At 39.7% G+C, this 17,820-nt stretch overlaps 1 protein-coding gene across 1 annotated transcript; it reads right to left on the bottom strand.

The window, feature by feature from the left end:
- Positions 1–7,065: 7,065 nt before the first annotated feature.
- On the bottom strand, positions 7,066–11,559 carry LOC140236600 (uncharacterized). Its single transcript, XM_072316523.1, has 2 exons — positions 11,231–11,559; positions 7,066–7,717 (listed from the first exon to the last, which is right to left on the bottom strand). The coding sequence occupies exons 1-2, from the start codon at positions 11,557–11,559 to the stop codon at positions 7,066–7,068; spliced, it is 981 nt and encodes a 326-aa protein (XP_072172624.1).
- Positions 11,560–17,820: the final 6,261 nt, after the last annotated feature.

Here is a 17,820-nt window from a genome sequence, read left to right as displayed (position 1 = left end):
CATTTCCACGATGTGACTTTTGAAAAAGGACAGGATGTACACACCAAACACTGACAAATTACGAAGTAAACGGCAACAAAATGTACTTATGAAAACATGTCATAGAGTGGTATAAAATTGACAGAAACCTCCAGAATTTTTCAAGATTCTAAGGTAATGATAACTACAATACTAAGATAGGAATGATAATGACAATAATGTAGAACGTCTGAGAGCATATGCTAAACAGGCCTCAAACGCTTGATGTGTTTATCTTATGTACGTCAATTTGAAAGTGAGCTTGTTGTCTCTCTTGAATTTCAATTCAATTTGTTCTGAGTACTTTAAGCAGACAGTACGCCTCAAGGCAACAATGTTTGTCGTTTGTGCGCCCCGTGGTCAATGATGACAACATTTCACTTGTTACCATGGTAACCTGCTGCGTTTAGTGCTCTGTTGGTATAGGTTGTTTACTAGGGCGACGTTCGTTAATATGTCGAAGTTCTGTTATCCGAAAATGAATAAAGGTTCGTTATTCCGAGAGTTCGCGAAGCAAAAGAGGGGGAAAAAAAAAGAAAATACAAGAATTAATAAATGAATGAAAGGTGCGTACTAACAAACCTTTAATCTTCGGAATAACGAGCCCATGTGTTCATGAACCTTCGGAACAGCGGCACAAATGATTGCTTTGGGTATCAAAAGATTTATATTTCTTGCCAAACTCTGGAAAGGGACCACGAGTTGCCAACCCTCCGAAAATAAACACCATCGCTGCTCTGTGGTCATCCCCCGAAAGCTGCCTGGCCTGGTCTCGGGATAAGTTGGGGATCTCCCGCCATGAAACGCAGCTGAAATTTAACACGCTTGTTTTTGTGAGTACAGAGTCAAAAGGTATTCGAGAGGCACAGGGGAGGAGAGACGAGAGATATGACGTTTGACACAGGGAAACGGAGGAGGTTGACAGGGAGGTCACATGGAAAGAGACGAAGAGGAGAGGAAAGGGAGAGAAGACGAAGAGAGCGAACGAGTCCATAAAGACAAGGATCCTCTATCGATGAATTTCCCTCCTTGTATCATGCACGTCCGCCCTATAGCCCCCCCCCCCCCCCCGACTCTTTCCCTTCTCATCTCTTTCTTTCATCTCGTTCTCATCTTGTGTTCCTTCGAGTGCTGTTCGTTATTCCGAAGGTTCGTTATTCCGAAGGTTCGTTAATCCGAAGGTTCGTTAATCCGAAACACACAAATTCCCTATGCCTAGAGGTTCGTTAATCCGAAAATAAAAAAGGGTTCGTTAATCCGAACATTGTTTGTGGCGTTATTCCGAAGGTTCGTTATTCTGAAAGTTCGTTAATCCGAAAATGAAATAGGGTTCGCTATTCCGAAGGCTCGTTTATCCGAAAATGAAATAGGGTTCGTTATTCCGAAGGTTAGTTAATCCGAAAATGAAATAGGGTTCGTTGTTCCGAAGGTTCGTTGATCCGAAATGAAATAGGGTCCGTAACGAACCTTCGGAATAACAAGCTTTGTGTCATTTTCGGATTAACGAACCTTCGGAATAACGAACCTTATTCTATTTTCGGATTAATGAACCTTCGGAATAACAAACCTTATCACATTTTCGGATTAACGAATCTTCGGAATAACGAATCTTCGGAATAACGTACGAGCCTTCGGAATAACGAACCTTCGGACTAAAGAACCTTCGGAATAACGAACCTTCGGAATAACGAACTGTAACCGTTCCTTCTGTCCTGTTCCTTTCTGATTATGATAAACGCTATCAAGATACTTCTGTTGTCGCATATACCAGAGGCGGACGTGTACTTCAGGGGAAGAGAAATGATAAGATATATGATTACTTTCTGCAGGCACAAAGTTCCCCCACTATCATGACTATACTGCATACTGTATATCATCAGATCATGCGGTGTGTAATGCACAAATGCGGGATGTCTGTGTGAGTGTGCAAGCGTTTTGTTGTATTAAACCTAAAAGGTCTTGTACACCTTTGGGAGCAGTGATTTAAAAATGTTCAGAACATCACTTCCGATGCATATGTTTAGGTCAGCTGTATCACAAAACATCCTACCATGTAAAATTTTAGCAATAAAGCCTAAAATGTAAGGAGATATACACTACTTTTCTCATTACACCATAACTTAAGACGGTTTAGTCTGGAAAAAGTTTTATTATAACTATTGTTCACATTTTGGACATGTAACAATACTTAACATTGATTATTCTTGTTCAAATGTTTGCATTGGCAGTTCTATCTCTACCTCACATTTTAGAACTATTTTGAAGCACCAATGCTGTTTTTTTTTTTTTTTGTTTCATCGACATGCAATGGTAAATTATGCCTTTAACCCATAACTTTGTGCAAAATATAGGGTGTGCCCTATTCAAAGTTTACTGGGACTCGCGATACATCGAAGACAATCATGGGATCAACGGATACGAAATTATTTTGGCACATAATCCTTGCCCTGTTCCTCTTAATATCAGCTCTATTTGGTGAATATTCAATGAAATGTGAGTCAGCTGTAAAGCTATAACACCTTCTCTAATTTTGCACGATTGCATGGTTGAGAAGCTACCTTCACTGATGATTACATGAAAGTGGTTTATGTGAAACTTGTAGAATTCCAGTGTAGTTGGTGTATAGGCCTATTTTCCCACAGTGAATGTAAGCCTACTATATTGGTGAAGTTCTATACAGTTCTGGGGCCGTATTTTGAGGGCTTGATTAAGTAGGGCGTTTATACTGCCATGACAACAAGCGTATTCTTGTGTAAAAGACTAATGTAAACTACATGGATATTGTGAAAGGAACAAAGTCGGCAAGGATAGCAAAATATTTAGTTGTAATAATATCTTTATACGTAACGAAAACAAAGAACATTGTTGACATATATACCAGTCCCATGGTCTTATTCTGGGCACATTGCATGCAGGTAATGGCATACTTACAAGTACAGCTGTACTAAGTAACAGTGAACAAGTTATAGTAATACGTACAGCCAATATAATGAATGACAAAACTCTCAGATGATAATCCAACGAACCCTTATACATTACTTCATGTACATATTACATTCTATGTGTTTAAGCTTCCATCAAACAAATACTTTTCATACTTGACAAGGATACATATTTTATTTCTAAGAACTAAACTGTAATCAAATAAATCATTTTGTCCAGGATATACATACAATGTATTACATTTCTAAATGTCTTGCATGCTATACATATTACATTACTTTCTAACTTTCAATAAGTGGGTAAGGTCCCCCTAAGTCTGTTCTTTATAGCATGTTTGGTAATGGTTTGATTTACATCATTGTTTAAACAAAACATTATAAATCACCAAGGGGAGCAGTAACTGTTATGCACTGTAGGAAAGTACCCACTGAAAAGACAATGCTTGTAATACGCTGAAGAAGAAAATCAGTACAAAATACTATCCAGATTCGGAAGCCCACTACAGAGACAAGACACGTGGCAGCAGAACGATATAAGATACAAACAAGGAGGTTCGAGAGATGGAGTTACAACTGACTATGATTATTCAATCAGCTGTCAGTTTTCTATGGATGGACAAAAGAATTCCACAGGTGCATTTGTGCCTTTGATGTTCGATGCTTGAAGCCGCCATCTTTCTGAGCAATATGAAGATTCATTTTTAACGCTAACATTAATATCGGGTATATGCTCCTCGTTTATATCAAATGCAATGAAATTTCACCTAATGATAAAGCATGTAAAACAAAAGTCAATTCCGTTCGAAAATATGTGCAAAAGTGTAAATCTGAGCTGTATTTTGTTAAAGTGTTTGAAATTTTACCATCATGGAAAGCCGGTTTTATCACTTTTCTCCTTATTTCCGCCAAATGAAACTAATATGGTATCATCTTCAAGTATAGTTCTTTGTAAATTAATATATCAGATTAGCGTACAGACACGTACAGTCGAGTAATTTTGATATCTATTTCGCAGCAATATTTGAGCAATTTCTATTCGCGCACCCCGTGCCTTTACCATTGTCTACCGATGGTAAGTAATTACCATCACAAAGACATATCTTCCGTGGAAAGTGGCTGGTGATTAGACACGAGTCAATTGTCTTCGCATCTGAGCGGCAGATCCAGTTTGACACATACTTCAAATATTCGTAAGTGGCGGCTTCGAGAATGGGATCAAAGCGAATCAGACCCCGTTTACAGTGCGAGGCTCGGCCGCGGCTCGGCCGCGGCCGAGTCCAGCCTCGCTTCAGTGTAAACGCGCAAAAGGCCAAATGCGAGGCCAAGACCCCGTTTACAGTGCGAGGCTCGGCCGCGGCTCGGCCGCGGCCGAGTCCAGCCCCGCTTCAGTGTAAACGCGCAAAAGGCCAAATGCGAGGCCAAAATTGGCCTCGCATTTGGCCTCGCTCTGGAGGTGGTCTCGGCCGCGGCCGAGCCGCGGCCGAGCCCGGCCTTTTCTTGGTGTAAACGGAAACTGGGCCAAATGCGCGGCCAATTGCGCGGCCAGTTTTAGTCTGGCTTCCAAACCCTCTGCCTGTATCTTTCGCTGTTCAGGATATTAACCCCCTCAACGTCGAAAACTAGTATAGTTTAAGGTGGTTTTGTCCTGCAAAGGATTTTTTCCTTCGGCAAAGGCCTTTGCCCGAAAGGCGACTTCGTCGCCACGGAATTCAGTTGGCAAAGGGTCTGAAAACCAGACAATACCAAATTGCGTTAGTTTACAAGCAGAGCGCCACTACGACCAAATAATGAAAGGTTTGAATCGAAAGCGCGGCCGAGCCCAGCAGTGTAAACGGACAAAATTGCGAGGCTCGGCCGCGCAATTGAGGCCGGTTTCGGCCGCGGCCGAGCCGCGGCCGAGCCCGGCCCCGCACTGTAAACGGGGTCCGAAATTGGCCTCGCATTTGGCCTCGCTCTGGAGGTGGTCTCGGCCGCGGCCGAGCCGCGGCCGAGCCCGGCCTTTTCTCAGTGTAAACGCAAACTGGGCCAAATGCGCGGCCAATTGCGCGGCCAATTTTAGTCTGGCTTCCAAACCCTCTGCCTGTATCTTTCGCTATTCAGGATATTGACCCCCTCAACGTCGAAAACAAGTATAGTTTAAGGTGGTTTTGTCCTGCAAAGGATTCTTTCCTTCGGCAAAGGCCTTTGCCCGAACGGCGACTTCGTCGCCACGGAATTCATTTGGCAAAGGGTCTGAAAACCAGACAATACCAAATTGCGTTTGTTTACAAGCAGAGCGCCACTACGACAAAATATTGAAAGGTTTGAATCAAAAGCGCGGCCGAGCCCAGCAGTGTAAACGGACAAAATTGCGAGGCTCGGCCGCGCAATTGAGGCCGGACTCGGCCGCGGCTCGGCCGCGGCCGAGTCCGGCCTCAATTGCGCGGCCGAGCCTCGCAATTTTGTCCGTTTACACTGCTGGGCTCGGCCGCGCTTTTGATTCAAACCTTTCAATATTTTGTCGTAGTGGCGCTCTGCTTGTAAACAAACGCAATTTGGTACTGTCTGGTTTTCAGACCCTTTGCAAAATGAATTCCGTCGCGACGAAGTCGCCGTTCGGGCAAAGGCCTTTGCCGAAGGAAAAAAATCCTTTGCAGGACACAACCACCTTAAACTATACTAGTTTTCGACGTTGAGGGGGTTAATATCCTGAATAGCGAAAGATACAGGCAGAGGGTTTGGAAGCCAGACTAAAATTGGCCGCGCAATTGGCCGTGCATTTGGCCCAGTTTGCGTTTACACCAAGAAGAGGCAGGGCTCGGCCGCGGCTCGGCCGCGGCCGAGACCACCTCCAGAGCGAGGCCAAATGCGAGGCCAATTTTGGCCTCGCATTTGGCCTTTTGAGCGTTTACACTGAAGCGGGGCTGGGCTCGGCCGCGGCTCGGCCGCGGCCGAGCCTCGCACTGTAAACGGGGTCTAAGGCTGTTGTGACTCCATTTCTCGAACCTCCTTGATACAAGACTGACATGACAACAAGACAATAGAAGACAGTGGCGGATCCAGAGGGGACGCACCGGGCGTGCGCCCCCTCTTTATTTTTGGTTAAAACAAAAGAAATAAAAAGAAAAAATGGGGAGCACGTGCGCCTCCTCCCTTTAATTTTGTAAAGGCGCCTCCCCTTTACGGAATTCCTGGATCCGCCTCTGGAAGATACAAGTAAATCATAATACAAATGTACAACAGAGGTAGCAACCTGCAGAGGTGTTGATATCGAGAGGTAGTTGTACGGCGTGAAGACGGACAGGAAAATGTTCGCGAGTCTTTCTTCCGTAGTCTTGCCCATCGTGGTAGGGTCCATGGTTTTACAAACATAAAGTCACTAAAGCCATTTTCGAAAAAAAAAAATCTGTTCTAGATCTGCTCAAAAAGTTATGTAGGCCTGCATTCTTTTGTATCACTATGAGAGATAGGGTAAGTTTTGCATTCATGGCAAATGAGCAGTGTGCAATATCATCGTTATGTGATCATTTACGGGAGATTATGAACGGCTTCTGCGACAGATGATCAGTTAATATTCAAATAAAGTGCATTGCCGTTATTACAAACACGGTTATAACGAAATTCCGGTTACAACGAAATAAAAAATTCAGGTTATCAGCTCTATGTATCTATTGTTTATTTGTTCGGTTATAACGACATTTCGATACGTAACGAAAGAAAACTGTCGGTCCCGAAGACTTCGTTGTAACGGGAGTCCACTGTACTAAGTAATGTTGACCTATGTATCAGGCATTTGTTGAGCTGCTGTGTATAACATTACAAATTTCATCATGATCAACTCTTTCCTGCGTCAGATAATAGGCTGATGGGTATTCTTTTAACCGTTAGTAATTTCAAATACTTGATATTCGCAAACATGTGTTAAGAAGATGCAATCACAGAATTCTACAAAACCAAGATGTAGTATATTGCTTATATTCCTATCCTAAATAATAAGAACTGACAGTAGTTTGCATATCAAATAATATTTTTGTAATCGTTTTGATAAAAGATCATAAACGATGTTATCTCCAGTTGCACTGCATGACGTCGAATGATAAAGGTTGTCGATGTGGCGTTTGTTTGGTCATGGTTTAAGTCTATATTGATGCATTTCTTCATAATATTTCATGACCTCATCTGTACATCTGATGACGTCAGGGGTCACATGATCTCGAGACGGTATCTCGCTGGGAGTTGAAAAATGACTGCTCCTCAATGCCCTCCCGTAGAATGGAGTCAACTTTTCGAGTGACCCATCACCTACAATAATCCACTTGTTCAGCACTGCCACTGACGCGTCCCAAGTGAGCAGCGACTTGTCGTAAGGTAAGCCCGCGGCTTCGCAATACTTCGACAGCACTTCGGCAGGGTTCGCCAAGAGTTCGTCCCCATCGATCACAATCGGGTCGCTTTCCAAATGCTCACGAACGTATTTCCAGAGTTCATAGGTCTCTCTGACTCCCATCTGAGAGCCATCTCCCAGTGGATGATCTCGACCGATGTCAAATGTCCCCTCATCCCTTGCCGAGTCCCGCAGCAGACCAAGGTCTGAAAACGAAGAAGTGACGGCCTTCCGAAGCGATGCGAACACCCGAAGAGGATGGCGTATCAGGAAGGTATGCTTGTAGCCTTTGGGAAGGTGCTCAAAATTTACTCTCGTCATGGCGACTGATATGTCCTTGACAAAGACGTGACGGCTTGTTGAGTTTTCCAAACGATGTTTGACGGAGGAATAACTGTATGAATGATAAATCGGAGGAAAACATCAAATTCATTAGTCAACATGCATTCATAAAAGAATAATCGCGCAAACAACAATATGTTGCAGAATTTTTCAGTTGCGCACGTTTGAGGCACCACAGCTGTCACAATTACTTTCGCAAATGAGAACAAGCGATGGTTTTACTCTCTCAGAACTCTGTCATTCCGTTGTTCAGTGAGGGTGCTGTTCGTTATTCCAAAGGTTCGATATTCCGAAGGTTCGTTATTCCGAAGGTTCGTTAATCCGAAACACACAAATTCCCTATACCTAGAGGTTCGTTAATCCGAAAATAAAAAAGGGTTCGTTAATCCGAACATTTGTGGCGTTATTCCGAAGCTTCGTTATTCCGAAGATTTGTTAATCCGAAAATGAAATTCGGAAAAACGAACCTTCGGAATAACGAATCTTCGGACTTAAGAGCCTTCGGAATAACGAACCTTCGGAATAACGAGCTGTAACCGTTCAGTGAAATATGATGAAATGTAATTTCGTACTGTATTATTCGGCAAATCTAACTTCATTTCAGAGTCATCACTATTCAATAAGTACAGTTTTACCACAAGTTTTCGCCAAAGCATGCCATTTCCCTAGAAGTCTCTTAAAAGAGTCAGGAGAGATGATCATGTGGAACTCTAAAGGATACAGCGAGGAGATGACGTTGTTAGCTCATAATTTAACATGTGTGGTTGTGAGCATGTCCAATATCATTAATTAGTGAAAAGACTTGAAATTTTGTCATTCCATATAGGCCCTTACACTCTCATTCATATTTCCGCTTTTGATGAAACGTTGACTTATTTGCTCTTGTGACTAAATAGTGATCATGAGCATGAAAATAAATTTCTCTGTATTGCTATGATTGTCTTTTTACCATTTTTGCTTTTGCCATTTGCATCCTGAGCATCTCAGAGCTGGTCTGTTATGTATCTGAATGTTGTTAGAAATAAAATTTAAAGATATCACGATCGTGCACAAAGCGACATTTTGTCACAGAACACTATACAGAGCACTATACATATGTGAAGAATTTTGTCGCAAAACGAGCTACCTCCATTCTTGTTAAGTTGAGATAATTGTGATTAACGATGGTAAAAACAAAGAAAACAATAAGAAAATATCAGATAGATTTGAATATAACTTCTAGAATATTCCTTGTTATGTTAGAAGTGAGGTATTACTGGAAATAGTTATAGATATTTTGCTCTATCTGATAATGAATTGACTTTTTAACTCATTTTGCAATAACACTTCTTATGTATGTTAATACAATATGTATATATATATATATATATATATATATATTCCTAATCAATGAAATTCTTGCATCGGGTTGTTTTCATTGCAAATGATCGACAAATTGCTGTACATCAACATAAATAAGCACCGAATTAGTCAGTGTTTTACGCTGTACCAGCGCATGCTGTAAGTATTAGAACCATGCAGCACTGGCTGTCGGGTGGAAGCCAGTGACCAGGACGTCGTTAGTTCGAATCCATGCAACCCGAGTATGTATGCTCCTGATTTTTTTTTTTTTTTTTTTTTTTTTATCATAGTGATTACTAAAACACTGATTAATTCATGCTTATTTACGCCGATGAATATAATAGGGCAATTTATCAATCAGTTGCAATACATTAATTTTTGTTATGGGAAAGGAGCATCGGCGAAAGTTTTCAACGTATACATGTATGAATCGGTGTGCTTAACCCTTTGAGGACGAGTCCCGAGTATACACGGGCAGGTGTCTATGGGAAATGCGTGTTGTAGCAAAATCAAACCGTCTTCTTCGAAGATTTCACTTCATGATGGATTTACATACGAGGTCAAACAGCCTGTATATTTATGTGAGCCTAAGCTTTTAGGACAATTTCTTAAATGCAATATATGGCTGATATGAGTCAAAACGAGTCTTATTTTCGCCGCACCGACGTACTTTTGCAGACATTCACCTTCTCGGCCATGCCATCCCAACTAAAAGTACCATTTTCATGCCAACAAACGTGCTGCCAATAGTCAATAGCAACAGTGTTAACAGTCTCATATCTGTTTGTGCCGGGCAAATGATATTTCTATTCTTCGATTAAGCAAATTTGCACGTCTATACGTGATGCATGCACAGAATATACACTGTATTTTCTCAAAACTGCACTTTGGAATAGTTAGTGTTCCTTCTCTTTCACATGCCCACTCTCTACTTATACGGGAAACAGCGTTGGAGCTCACTACTTCAAGGAAATTCTTTTATAGAACCTTATACTTTAAAGGAATTAAGCTCCACCAAAATTTTAGAAGATCAACGCCATATTCTATGTACATGACCATGCCAGCAAAATATGATAATTGAATTATGTAAGAAATTTTACCATATTCTAGATACTTTCCAAGGAAAAATACAGTCTAGAAAATTGGGTATCTTTGGAACAATTCGAACCTGTTGGTGCTGTCATTCATAATGGTACAGAGCAAAGAATTAAGTAATCATGAAGAGATAAACACTGGCAGGGGATTTTGCTGACGAAACGTATGTCAAGATTGATATATTCAGCATGATTTAACTGAGAAGCGAGAAACGTGAATTAGTGCACACTTCATTGATCTCATTGTATATAATTATACATGTATGTATTATGTATACTTTTACATGTATATATGAAGGGTTTGTTTGCAAAAACCGATAAGTCCATTTTTGAAGATTTTGAAGTACGATCTCTGCCATAAAGTACAAAATAATACCTTTTAAATGATATATTGGTCACTACATATAAAGGTATATTTTTGAAGTTATGTTCAAAAGAAGCAAAAATTTTCTTATTATTCTCTTTGTTTTTCTTGACCTTTAATCGTAAATATCTCCATTTGGCAAATATGGACTTATCGGTTTTTGCAAACAAACTCTTCATATATATATATATCTTATATATATCATTTGCAGGTAAAAAACAACAGCTTTAGTGCTTCAAATAGTTCTAAAATATGAGTTAGAGATAGAAACAACCAACGGAATATTTTTATCAGTATAATCAATGCTAAGTCTTGTTAAATATACAAAATGTGAATAGTTTTTTTCAATAACGTTTCCAGAATAAACCGTTTGCAGTTACGTTTTATTAAGGAAAGTGCGATATCTCCTTGTATTTGCGGTTTAATTACCAAATTTTTATATAGGATGTTTTGTGATACAACTGAACTATGCATATGCATCAAATGTGATAATTCGAGCATTTTTAAGATCACTGCTCCCAATGGTAAATAGTGGCTTTAAGCAAACGTCAACGAGGACCATTAAATTTGGCCTACTTGTTCTTTTTTTAATCTGTTTTGTTTAAACACGGTAATAAAATCAGAGTATTCTCATTTTCATTAAGTCTGTGTCACGCAACCATGCAGAAAACAAAGTCAAATGAACATGAAGTAAAATAATGTGGCACGTCACAAGTTGGAAGAAAAGTGTTGAATCACACAGTCTTTATACGACAAGCCTACTTACGAGAAAGTTTGCTCTGTCTCTTGAGTGTCATTGGTATCAAAATCGACTGTTATAGCTTGCTGACAAGTTTTGGTATCCGTGAGTTTATTCTCCTCCTCTGCACCGGACTTACTGCGGCTCAGAGCCGTTCCAGGGGTCTCAATGGCCAGACAGCGCCAAAACGGTTCGAACCAGACTTCGATCTCGTCAATAGCACTCAAGCACTTCGTCAACGCCGTGGAGACTGAGCGTGGGACACACCACAAGATGACTCTGCTCCCTGATTCGATCACGGTTTCATCAGTACAGGTGCTTTGGCCGATACGCTGCGAATATCCCGCCGGCTCCATCTCAAGGCCGAGTTTTGACTTTGAGTTTTATAGTTTGGATTTGGATTTATGATACGTGACAGTAGGCCTATGCTTGAAGATACTGTTGATCGATGGACAGACCTTTTTTAATGGGAAAACCGGTGAAATATACTCAAATCCTCAAGTCACTATCTTGAAATGATATACGCTTATGGGACAAGAGGATATCTCAGTTGCTGCACTTAACAAAACCGCCTCATGAATGAAGAAAGGACACGCAAATTGAGTAAACTTCAGTAATGTGACCTGCCCTACTTCTCAGAAATAAAAAGTTGAAATGTATAGGCTTTCTCGTCAAACGAACACAGAAAATACACTGTCTTTAACCGTAGATAATAATTGAGTGAGACATCACATCTTAATTTTTTGTCCAAGCTGATCTCGATCACGACGGGACTAGAGATCAAAATCGGACTCGGAGACAACGTGTCCGGGTAGCGTTTTGGGTGACGACAACCGTCGAATTGAACTTCTCCAAGCCTGTCAATCATTACCCATTACCAAGGTTCGCTGACGTACACACTAAAAACACAAACATGCAGGTATGTTGACACTGCCTCTTTGTCTGAGCACTGATATGTTAACAGTCACAAAATGCAAACTGGAAACTCAATAATATAATGAGGTCTGATACTATAAAATAACAGACACAATTACAAACCACCTTCTCCAGATCCAATTCGACCGTTTTCTTTATTTTGTATCATCCATGAACTACCAGTAGGCCCTACAACGAAGTTCCTGGTACCACACTATGAACCTTGTATTACATATTTTTCACGGTATGAGTTTCAATGATCAAAATGCACAAAATGATGATAATGCAGTTATTCACTCTAAAAACACAAATGTTGAATTAGCATTTAAAAGGGCCGAGGAGTGACAACATTTTCAAAGTGTTGGTTTTCCTGCTAGATTCAACATTTAAAATGTTATTTTAAAAGTTGGATGCAACACTTCAAAAAATGCTGTCACTCCTCGGCCCTTTTAAATGTTGATTCAACATTTGCGTTTTTAGAGTGTTACAATCGACAATATTTATGATACCGCTCTAGTCTTAGTATGCTTTGTTGGTTATCAAAATACTAGTATTCAACAATTTTCTTTCTTTTCTTTGTACTTAATTTTTCATTGAAAAAATGAAACAAAACGATTTCATATTTCACAACGTTCACACTTAATTATGTAAAGCAACAATATCCTTTACACTTAATATTGTGCATTAATTTTTCGGCATCACAATCGATTTTCCACTTTTGAAAATGAAGAGCTAATTTACCTTTTTCCCTCCATAGCTATAGGTAATTATCTAATTTGAGGAACAGTAAGAGGTTTGGCTTGGAATTTGCACAAGCAGAATAAAAACTTGTCGGCGAGAAATTTTGGCTTTGCGGTCCACGGGACATTCACAATACATTATACAATATATACGTCCAAACATGTTGAGATTTCACGTATTGACTCCACGAAGAAATTTAAAGAAAAAAAATACTGGTAGTGCATTTTTGGCCAATAAAGACTGTCAAGACTCCTGAAGAAGGCATGGGAAGCCGACAATTCGAGTCAAATAAACTTATAGTTTATTTGCAAAAAAAAATGCATTACCAGTTTATTACATACATATGCATATCTATCTTATATAGACATAATACTATATTGCATATGCAGTATGAATAATCTTATTATATTGATTTCCAAACTAAGGAATTTAGAGAGAGGAGTATTATGATCTTTGCCACAAAATATACAGGAGTATCCTTTTCTCTTAAGTTTGAACAAGAAATCATTAAAGGCAATATTCATCTGTCCGTGTATGATGAAATACTTAAAAAAAACATTTTGATATCAGTAGAATGTATTTTCTTCCAATTTGAATCATGAAAACAAATATACAGAAAATATATTGATTTATTAGGGCTCAATTTAACACAGAAGATAGTATAATCATGTACGTTACTTACTTCTATTTGTTAATCGTTTCAATATCTTGACAATGCCATCATGACTATCAGTAAATCACATCCGTATTTAAAGCCATCCAACCATGGGAGAGGGCTTTTCTTTTAATCAAAAAGTTGTCTTTCCTTCTATCATTACTTGAAATATCAAAATCAAGGATTAACTCTCGTAGCCAGGGTGTGGAGAAGTGAGAGTCGCAAGTTGGCTACATCCTGAATTGAAGAATATATTTTTAGGCACATAATATTTCCATAAAATATTCTTGATGTTGTTGAAATAATTGAGTATTTTAACTTCAATAGTTTCCACATACTTTAAAAATAATCATCAAAAAGAAGTGTCACCAGTCTCTGTGTGTGTATGTGTGTGTGTGTGTGTGTGTACATGTGTGTATGTGTGTTTGCTGAAGAAAATGTATACATGGATCATTTTCCTCTAGGCTATATCTGTTCCACTATTCCATGTAAATCTGTAGAAAAGAAAATCATCCAGGTCCCTATTAAAATAATCAGGACTTTTTAAACACAAAATTAAGACATGATACAGTAACTGTGGCAGCAGTAATGTTTTTGTTACATGTTGTATGGATACTGACGTATAAGTTACTGAGAGAGAGAGAGAGAGAGAGAGAGAGAAGAAAGAGAAAAGAGTGTGTGAATTGACGTATCAGCTGGAACTATATTCAAACGTGTTGATACGGCCCTTCTAAAGGGTATATTGAGGGCCAAAATACAAAAACAAAAAAGATAATATATTATTATATTATACACTGTTAACATGAATAAGCAAACTCTGATAGTATCCCATACCATCAATCTGATGAAATAATCTGTATGTTAAAGGGTGTGTACAGTTCTGGTCGAGGTGAGGATTTAGCTTTAAACGTTTTGCGAGATATTCAGAAACCACTCTATGAGATGTCAAAGAGCATGCAGTTCTAAGGGGTATCATAAGTTTATTCGATGAAAATCGGTTTTGAAATGGCCGAGATATCCAAAAACAAAGGGAAATAAAGAGATCCTAATAAAGTTGTGGCATGTCGCCTTTTATTATTAGCACTTTTTTGGATATCCAATTTGAAAACCAATTTTCATCAAATAAACGTTGAATCCTTCTTAGAATTACATGCTCTTTCATATTTCATAAGAGGCTTTTCATTATCTCACTTAGGAATGTTCAAAACATGAATCCCCAACTCAACCAGTACTGTACCGTCCCTTTAACCAAACAGCAACAAATGTGGTTAATTGTGCTTTATTTGTTCGGGTGTTGTTTTTTTTTTTTTTTTTGTGTGTGTGTGTGTGTGTGTGTGTGTGTGTGTTCGTTTGGTTTTGTGGTTGTTGCTGTTGTTCTATATTTTGTTGAAACAAGGTGATAAAATCAGAAAACCTGCCGTCTGTCGCGTGGCAAGTCTGTGTGTTTTGCTATACCGCGAGGGCGGGGTACATGCATGTAACAATCGTAAAACAAATGAACGTGAAGTAAAACGATATTAACACATTACGTGAGTTGGAAGAAAAGGTTAACTCACACATTCATATCCAATAAACCGGGGTCATCCCGCTAGACCGACACCCATGAGTCATACAGCCCACGAGTTCGACATTAAAAACAGGTCAATGAGTCATACAGCTCACGAGTAATACAGCCCATGAGTTCGACATAAGGCAAATAAAACCCGTGAGTTCGACACTAGGTAAAATCAGCCCACTAGTTCGACAGATACAACACGGGGCTTAATGTGTCGGTCTCGTGGGCCTTGTTAGCTTTAAGTGTCGAACTAATGGGCTGTATGACTCGTTAGCTGTATAACTCATGGGCTGTATGACTTGTGAGTTGTATGACTCGTGGGCTGTATGACTCGTGGGCTGTATGACTCGTGGGTGTCGGTCTCGTGACGTGCACCCGATAAACCTACTTACGAGAGTGCCAGCTTTGCTTCCTGACTGCAATTGGCATCGAATGTTTCAAGTTGCTGGCAGGTTTTGGTATCGGTGTCTCCCTTCTCTATTGCACCGGACTCAATACTGCGGCTTATAGCCGTTCCAGGGGTTTCAGTGGCCAGACAGCGGTAAAACGGTTCGAACCAGACTTCAATCCCGTCGACGGCGCTCAAGCATTTCAACAAAGCCGTGGAGATCGAGCGTGGGGCACACCACACGATGATTCTGCTCCCTGATTCGATCACCGTTTCGTCATTGGTGTTGATTTGGTCGATACACTGTGACCGCCACACCTGCTCCATCGTCAATCTGTTTGTTTGCTTGCTTGCATAGTAAGGGTTGACTTCGAATGCTAGTTTAGTTTAATTAATTTTACGTGACAAAATATGCTTGAAGACACGGACCGCTTATTGACAAAGTTGATAGGGAAATCATTGGAATATCAAGAGAGATACAATGTACACTCAATTCCTCAACCCGCTTTTTGATATGATACCCTCAATGAGACAAGAAAATACACTTGTAGTCAAATTTCTGCTCTTACACCGCCTCATGGAGAAAGGACACGCAAGGTGTGTAATCCTCGGTAATGTTACCTGTCGTGCTTTTTATTAAAACAAATAATACAAAGTTATATATAGGTCTTCTCGTTATACAAACACATTATCTACTGTAAATACTGGAGTTTGACATCATGCCTTTATTGTTCGTCATTGTTGATCTTTATGATGACTTGATATACCCCTGAAACTGTAGGTCGAAAACCGGACTCCGTGACATGCAACGTGCCCGGGCAGCGTTGTGAGCGTTGGCGCCACTGTTTCAAGGCCTGTTCCCATAATAAACCCGTGGGACGAATTTCTCAACGCCCATTATCAATATGCATTAATTAGATACAAGCGGCGTGCAACAATGACCAAACAAGACAAAACGTGTACTTAACATAATCATACTTGTGTGTCATGATAGTGCATATCTGACGCATCTCTTTCTGTCAATATTGTCGGTTGGATATGAAAGGTTAACGCTGTTTTAATCACATTTTCTTTCCCCTTCCCCAGTTAAGCAAAACAACCTGTATGACTACGATCAATTTCCGATCAACTTGAAAACGGATGGATTGTATCAAAAGGCTTTGGGCCATAAAAGTATGAATGGGTCTTCGCAGAATTCAGAAGAAAAGTCCTTTTAAAGCCTACAGTGTACTGTCAAAGATGTTAGAAACTAGAATTTGTGCCTCAACAGTCTTTCACATTAAGATTTCAAACAAGAGTGACATTTCTGTAATCAAAGAATAACATTTACAAAAGTCATGTTTATCATAAAGTGAATTGTTCTGCCCAACCAAAGTTGTAGCAGATTCGTGTCTATGTAAAGCTTATGAGGGGAATGTGTGAAAAAGACAAAGGTCATACCGTCGTGAAACACGTTACTTTTCAAAGATAAGAAATAATCAAGGCATTTTCTCGTGTTCTTTTTTTTTTCCCGAGACACTTAATACGGCAAGTTCGTCTGACAAGAAAATAATATACATGTGTAGGCCTAACATTACTGCCTTCTGTGTCTTCGTTTGGTAACAAAACGCCTATATTGGAACGGTAGGATTCATGCTATCATTATGCTTTTATTACTATCAGGATATCGCGGAGGGGAGGGGTGTGCTGAAACTCATCGAAGATGCCATTTATAAAGAGTGAACCAAAAACTAATGTTCGAGCTAATTCCAATTGGCTGAGTTGACTCAAACAACAGAATGGTAGCACTTTCACTGTGTTAGGGTCGGCCGCAAGAGATACAAAGTATTATGGGAATTTTGAAGTCTCACATGGTGTTACGAAGCAATACTACATGTATATTAATCATAATCATGGATATGCAAAAGTATACAGAATGTATCAATATATATACATGTATATATATATATAGATGTAGAACCCACAGGAAAATATGCCCCCCCCCCATTTTTTTTTTTTTTTTTGGTTATATAAGCTATGTCCTATGTGAAACATATAACCCCTCTGTGAGAGATCTTCTCTCACCCCTACACAAGAGTGGAAGAGTCGAGAACAAAGGAGAGGGTAGCATGTGGCCAAAGCAGCATCAGCTAACCCATCACTTTTTGATTGCTGCTTGTGCCCATACAACCCACTAAGACGTGTCTCCTCCCTTCTTCTTTTGTCAAGGTAAGAAACTTCTTGATACACCATATTCAATTATATTTCTACTTGTATGTATGACATACTGTATATAGTAAGTGGTGACAGATGTGAGTTGTGTGATTGTGTCAATTTGTAATAATGAATTACAGCTTGAATGACGGGCGATATAATCAAGTTAG

Source organism: Diadema setosum, chromosome 13 (genome assembly GCF_964275005.1).
Source record: "Diadema setosum chromosome 13, eeDiaSeto1, whole genome shotgun sequence".
Lineage (NCBI taxonomy): Eukaryota > Metazoa > Echinodermata > Echinoidea > Diadematoida > Diadematidae > Diadema > Diadema setosum.
This window is presented reverse-complemented; position numbering and strand designations above follow the sequence as displayed.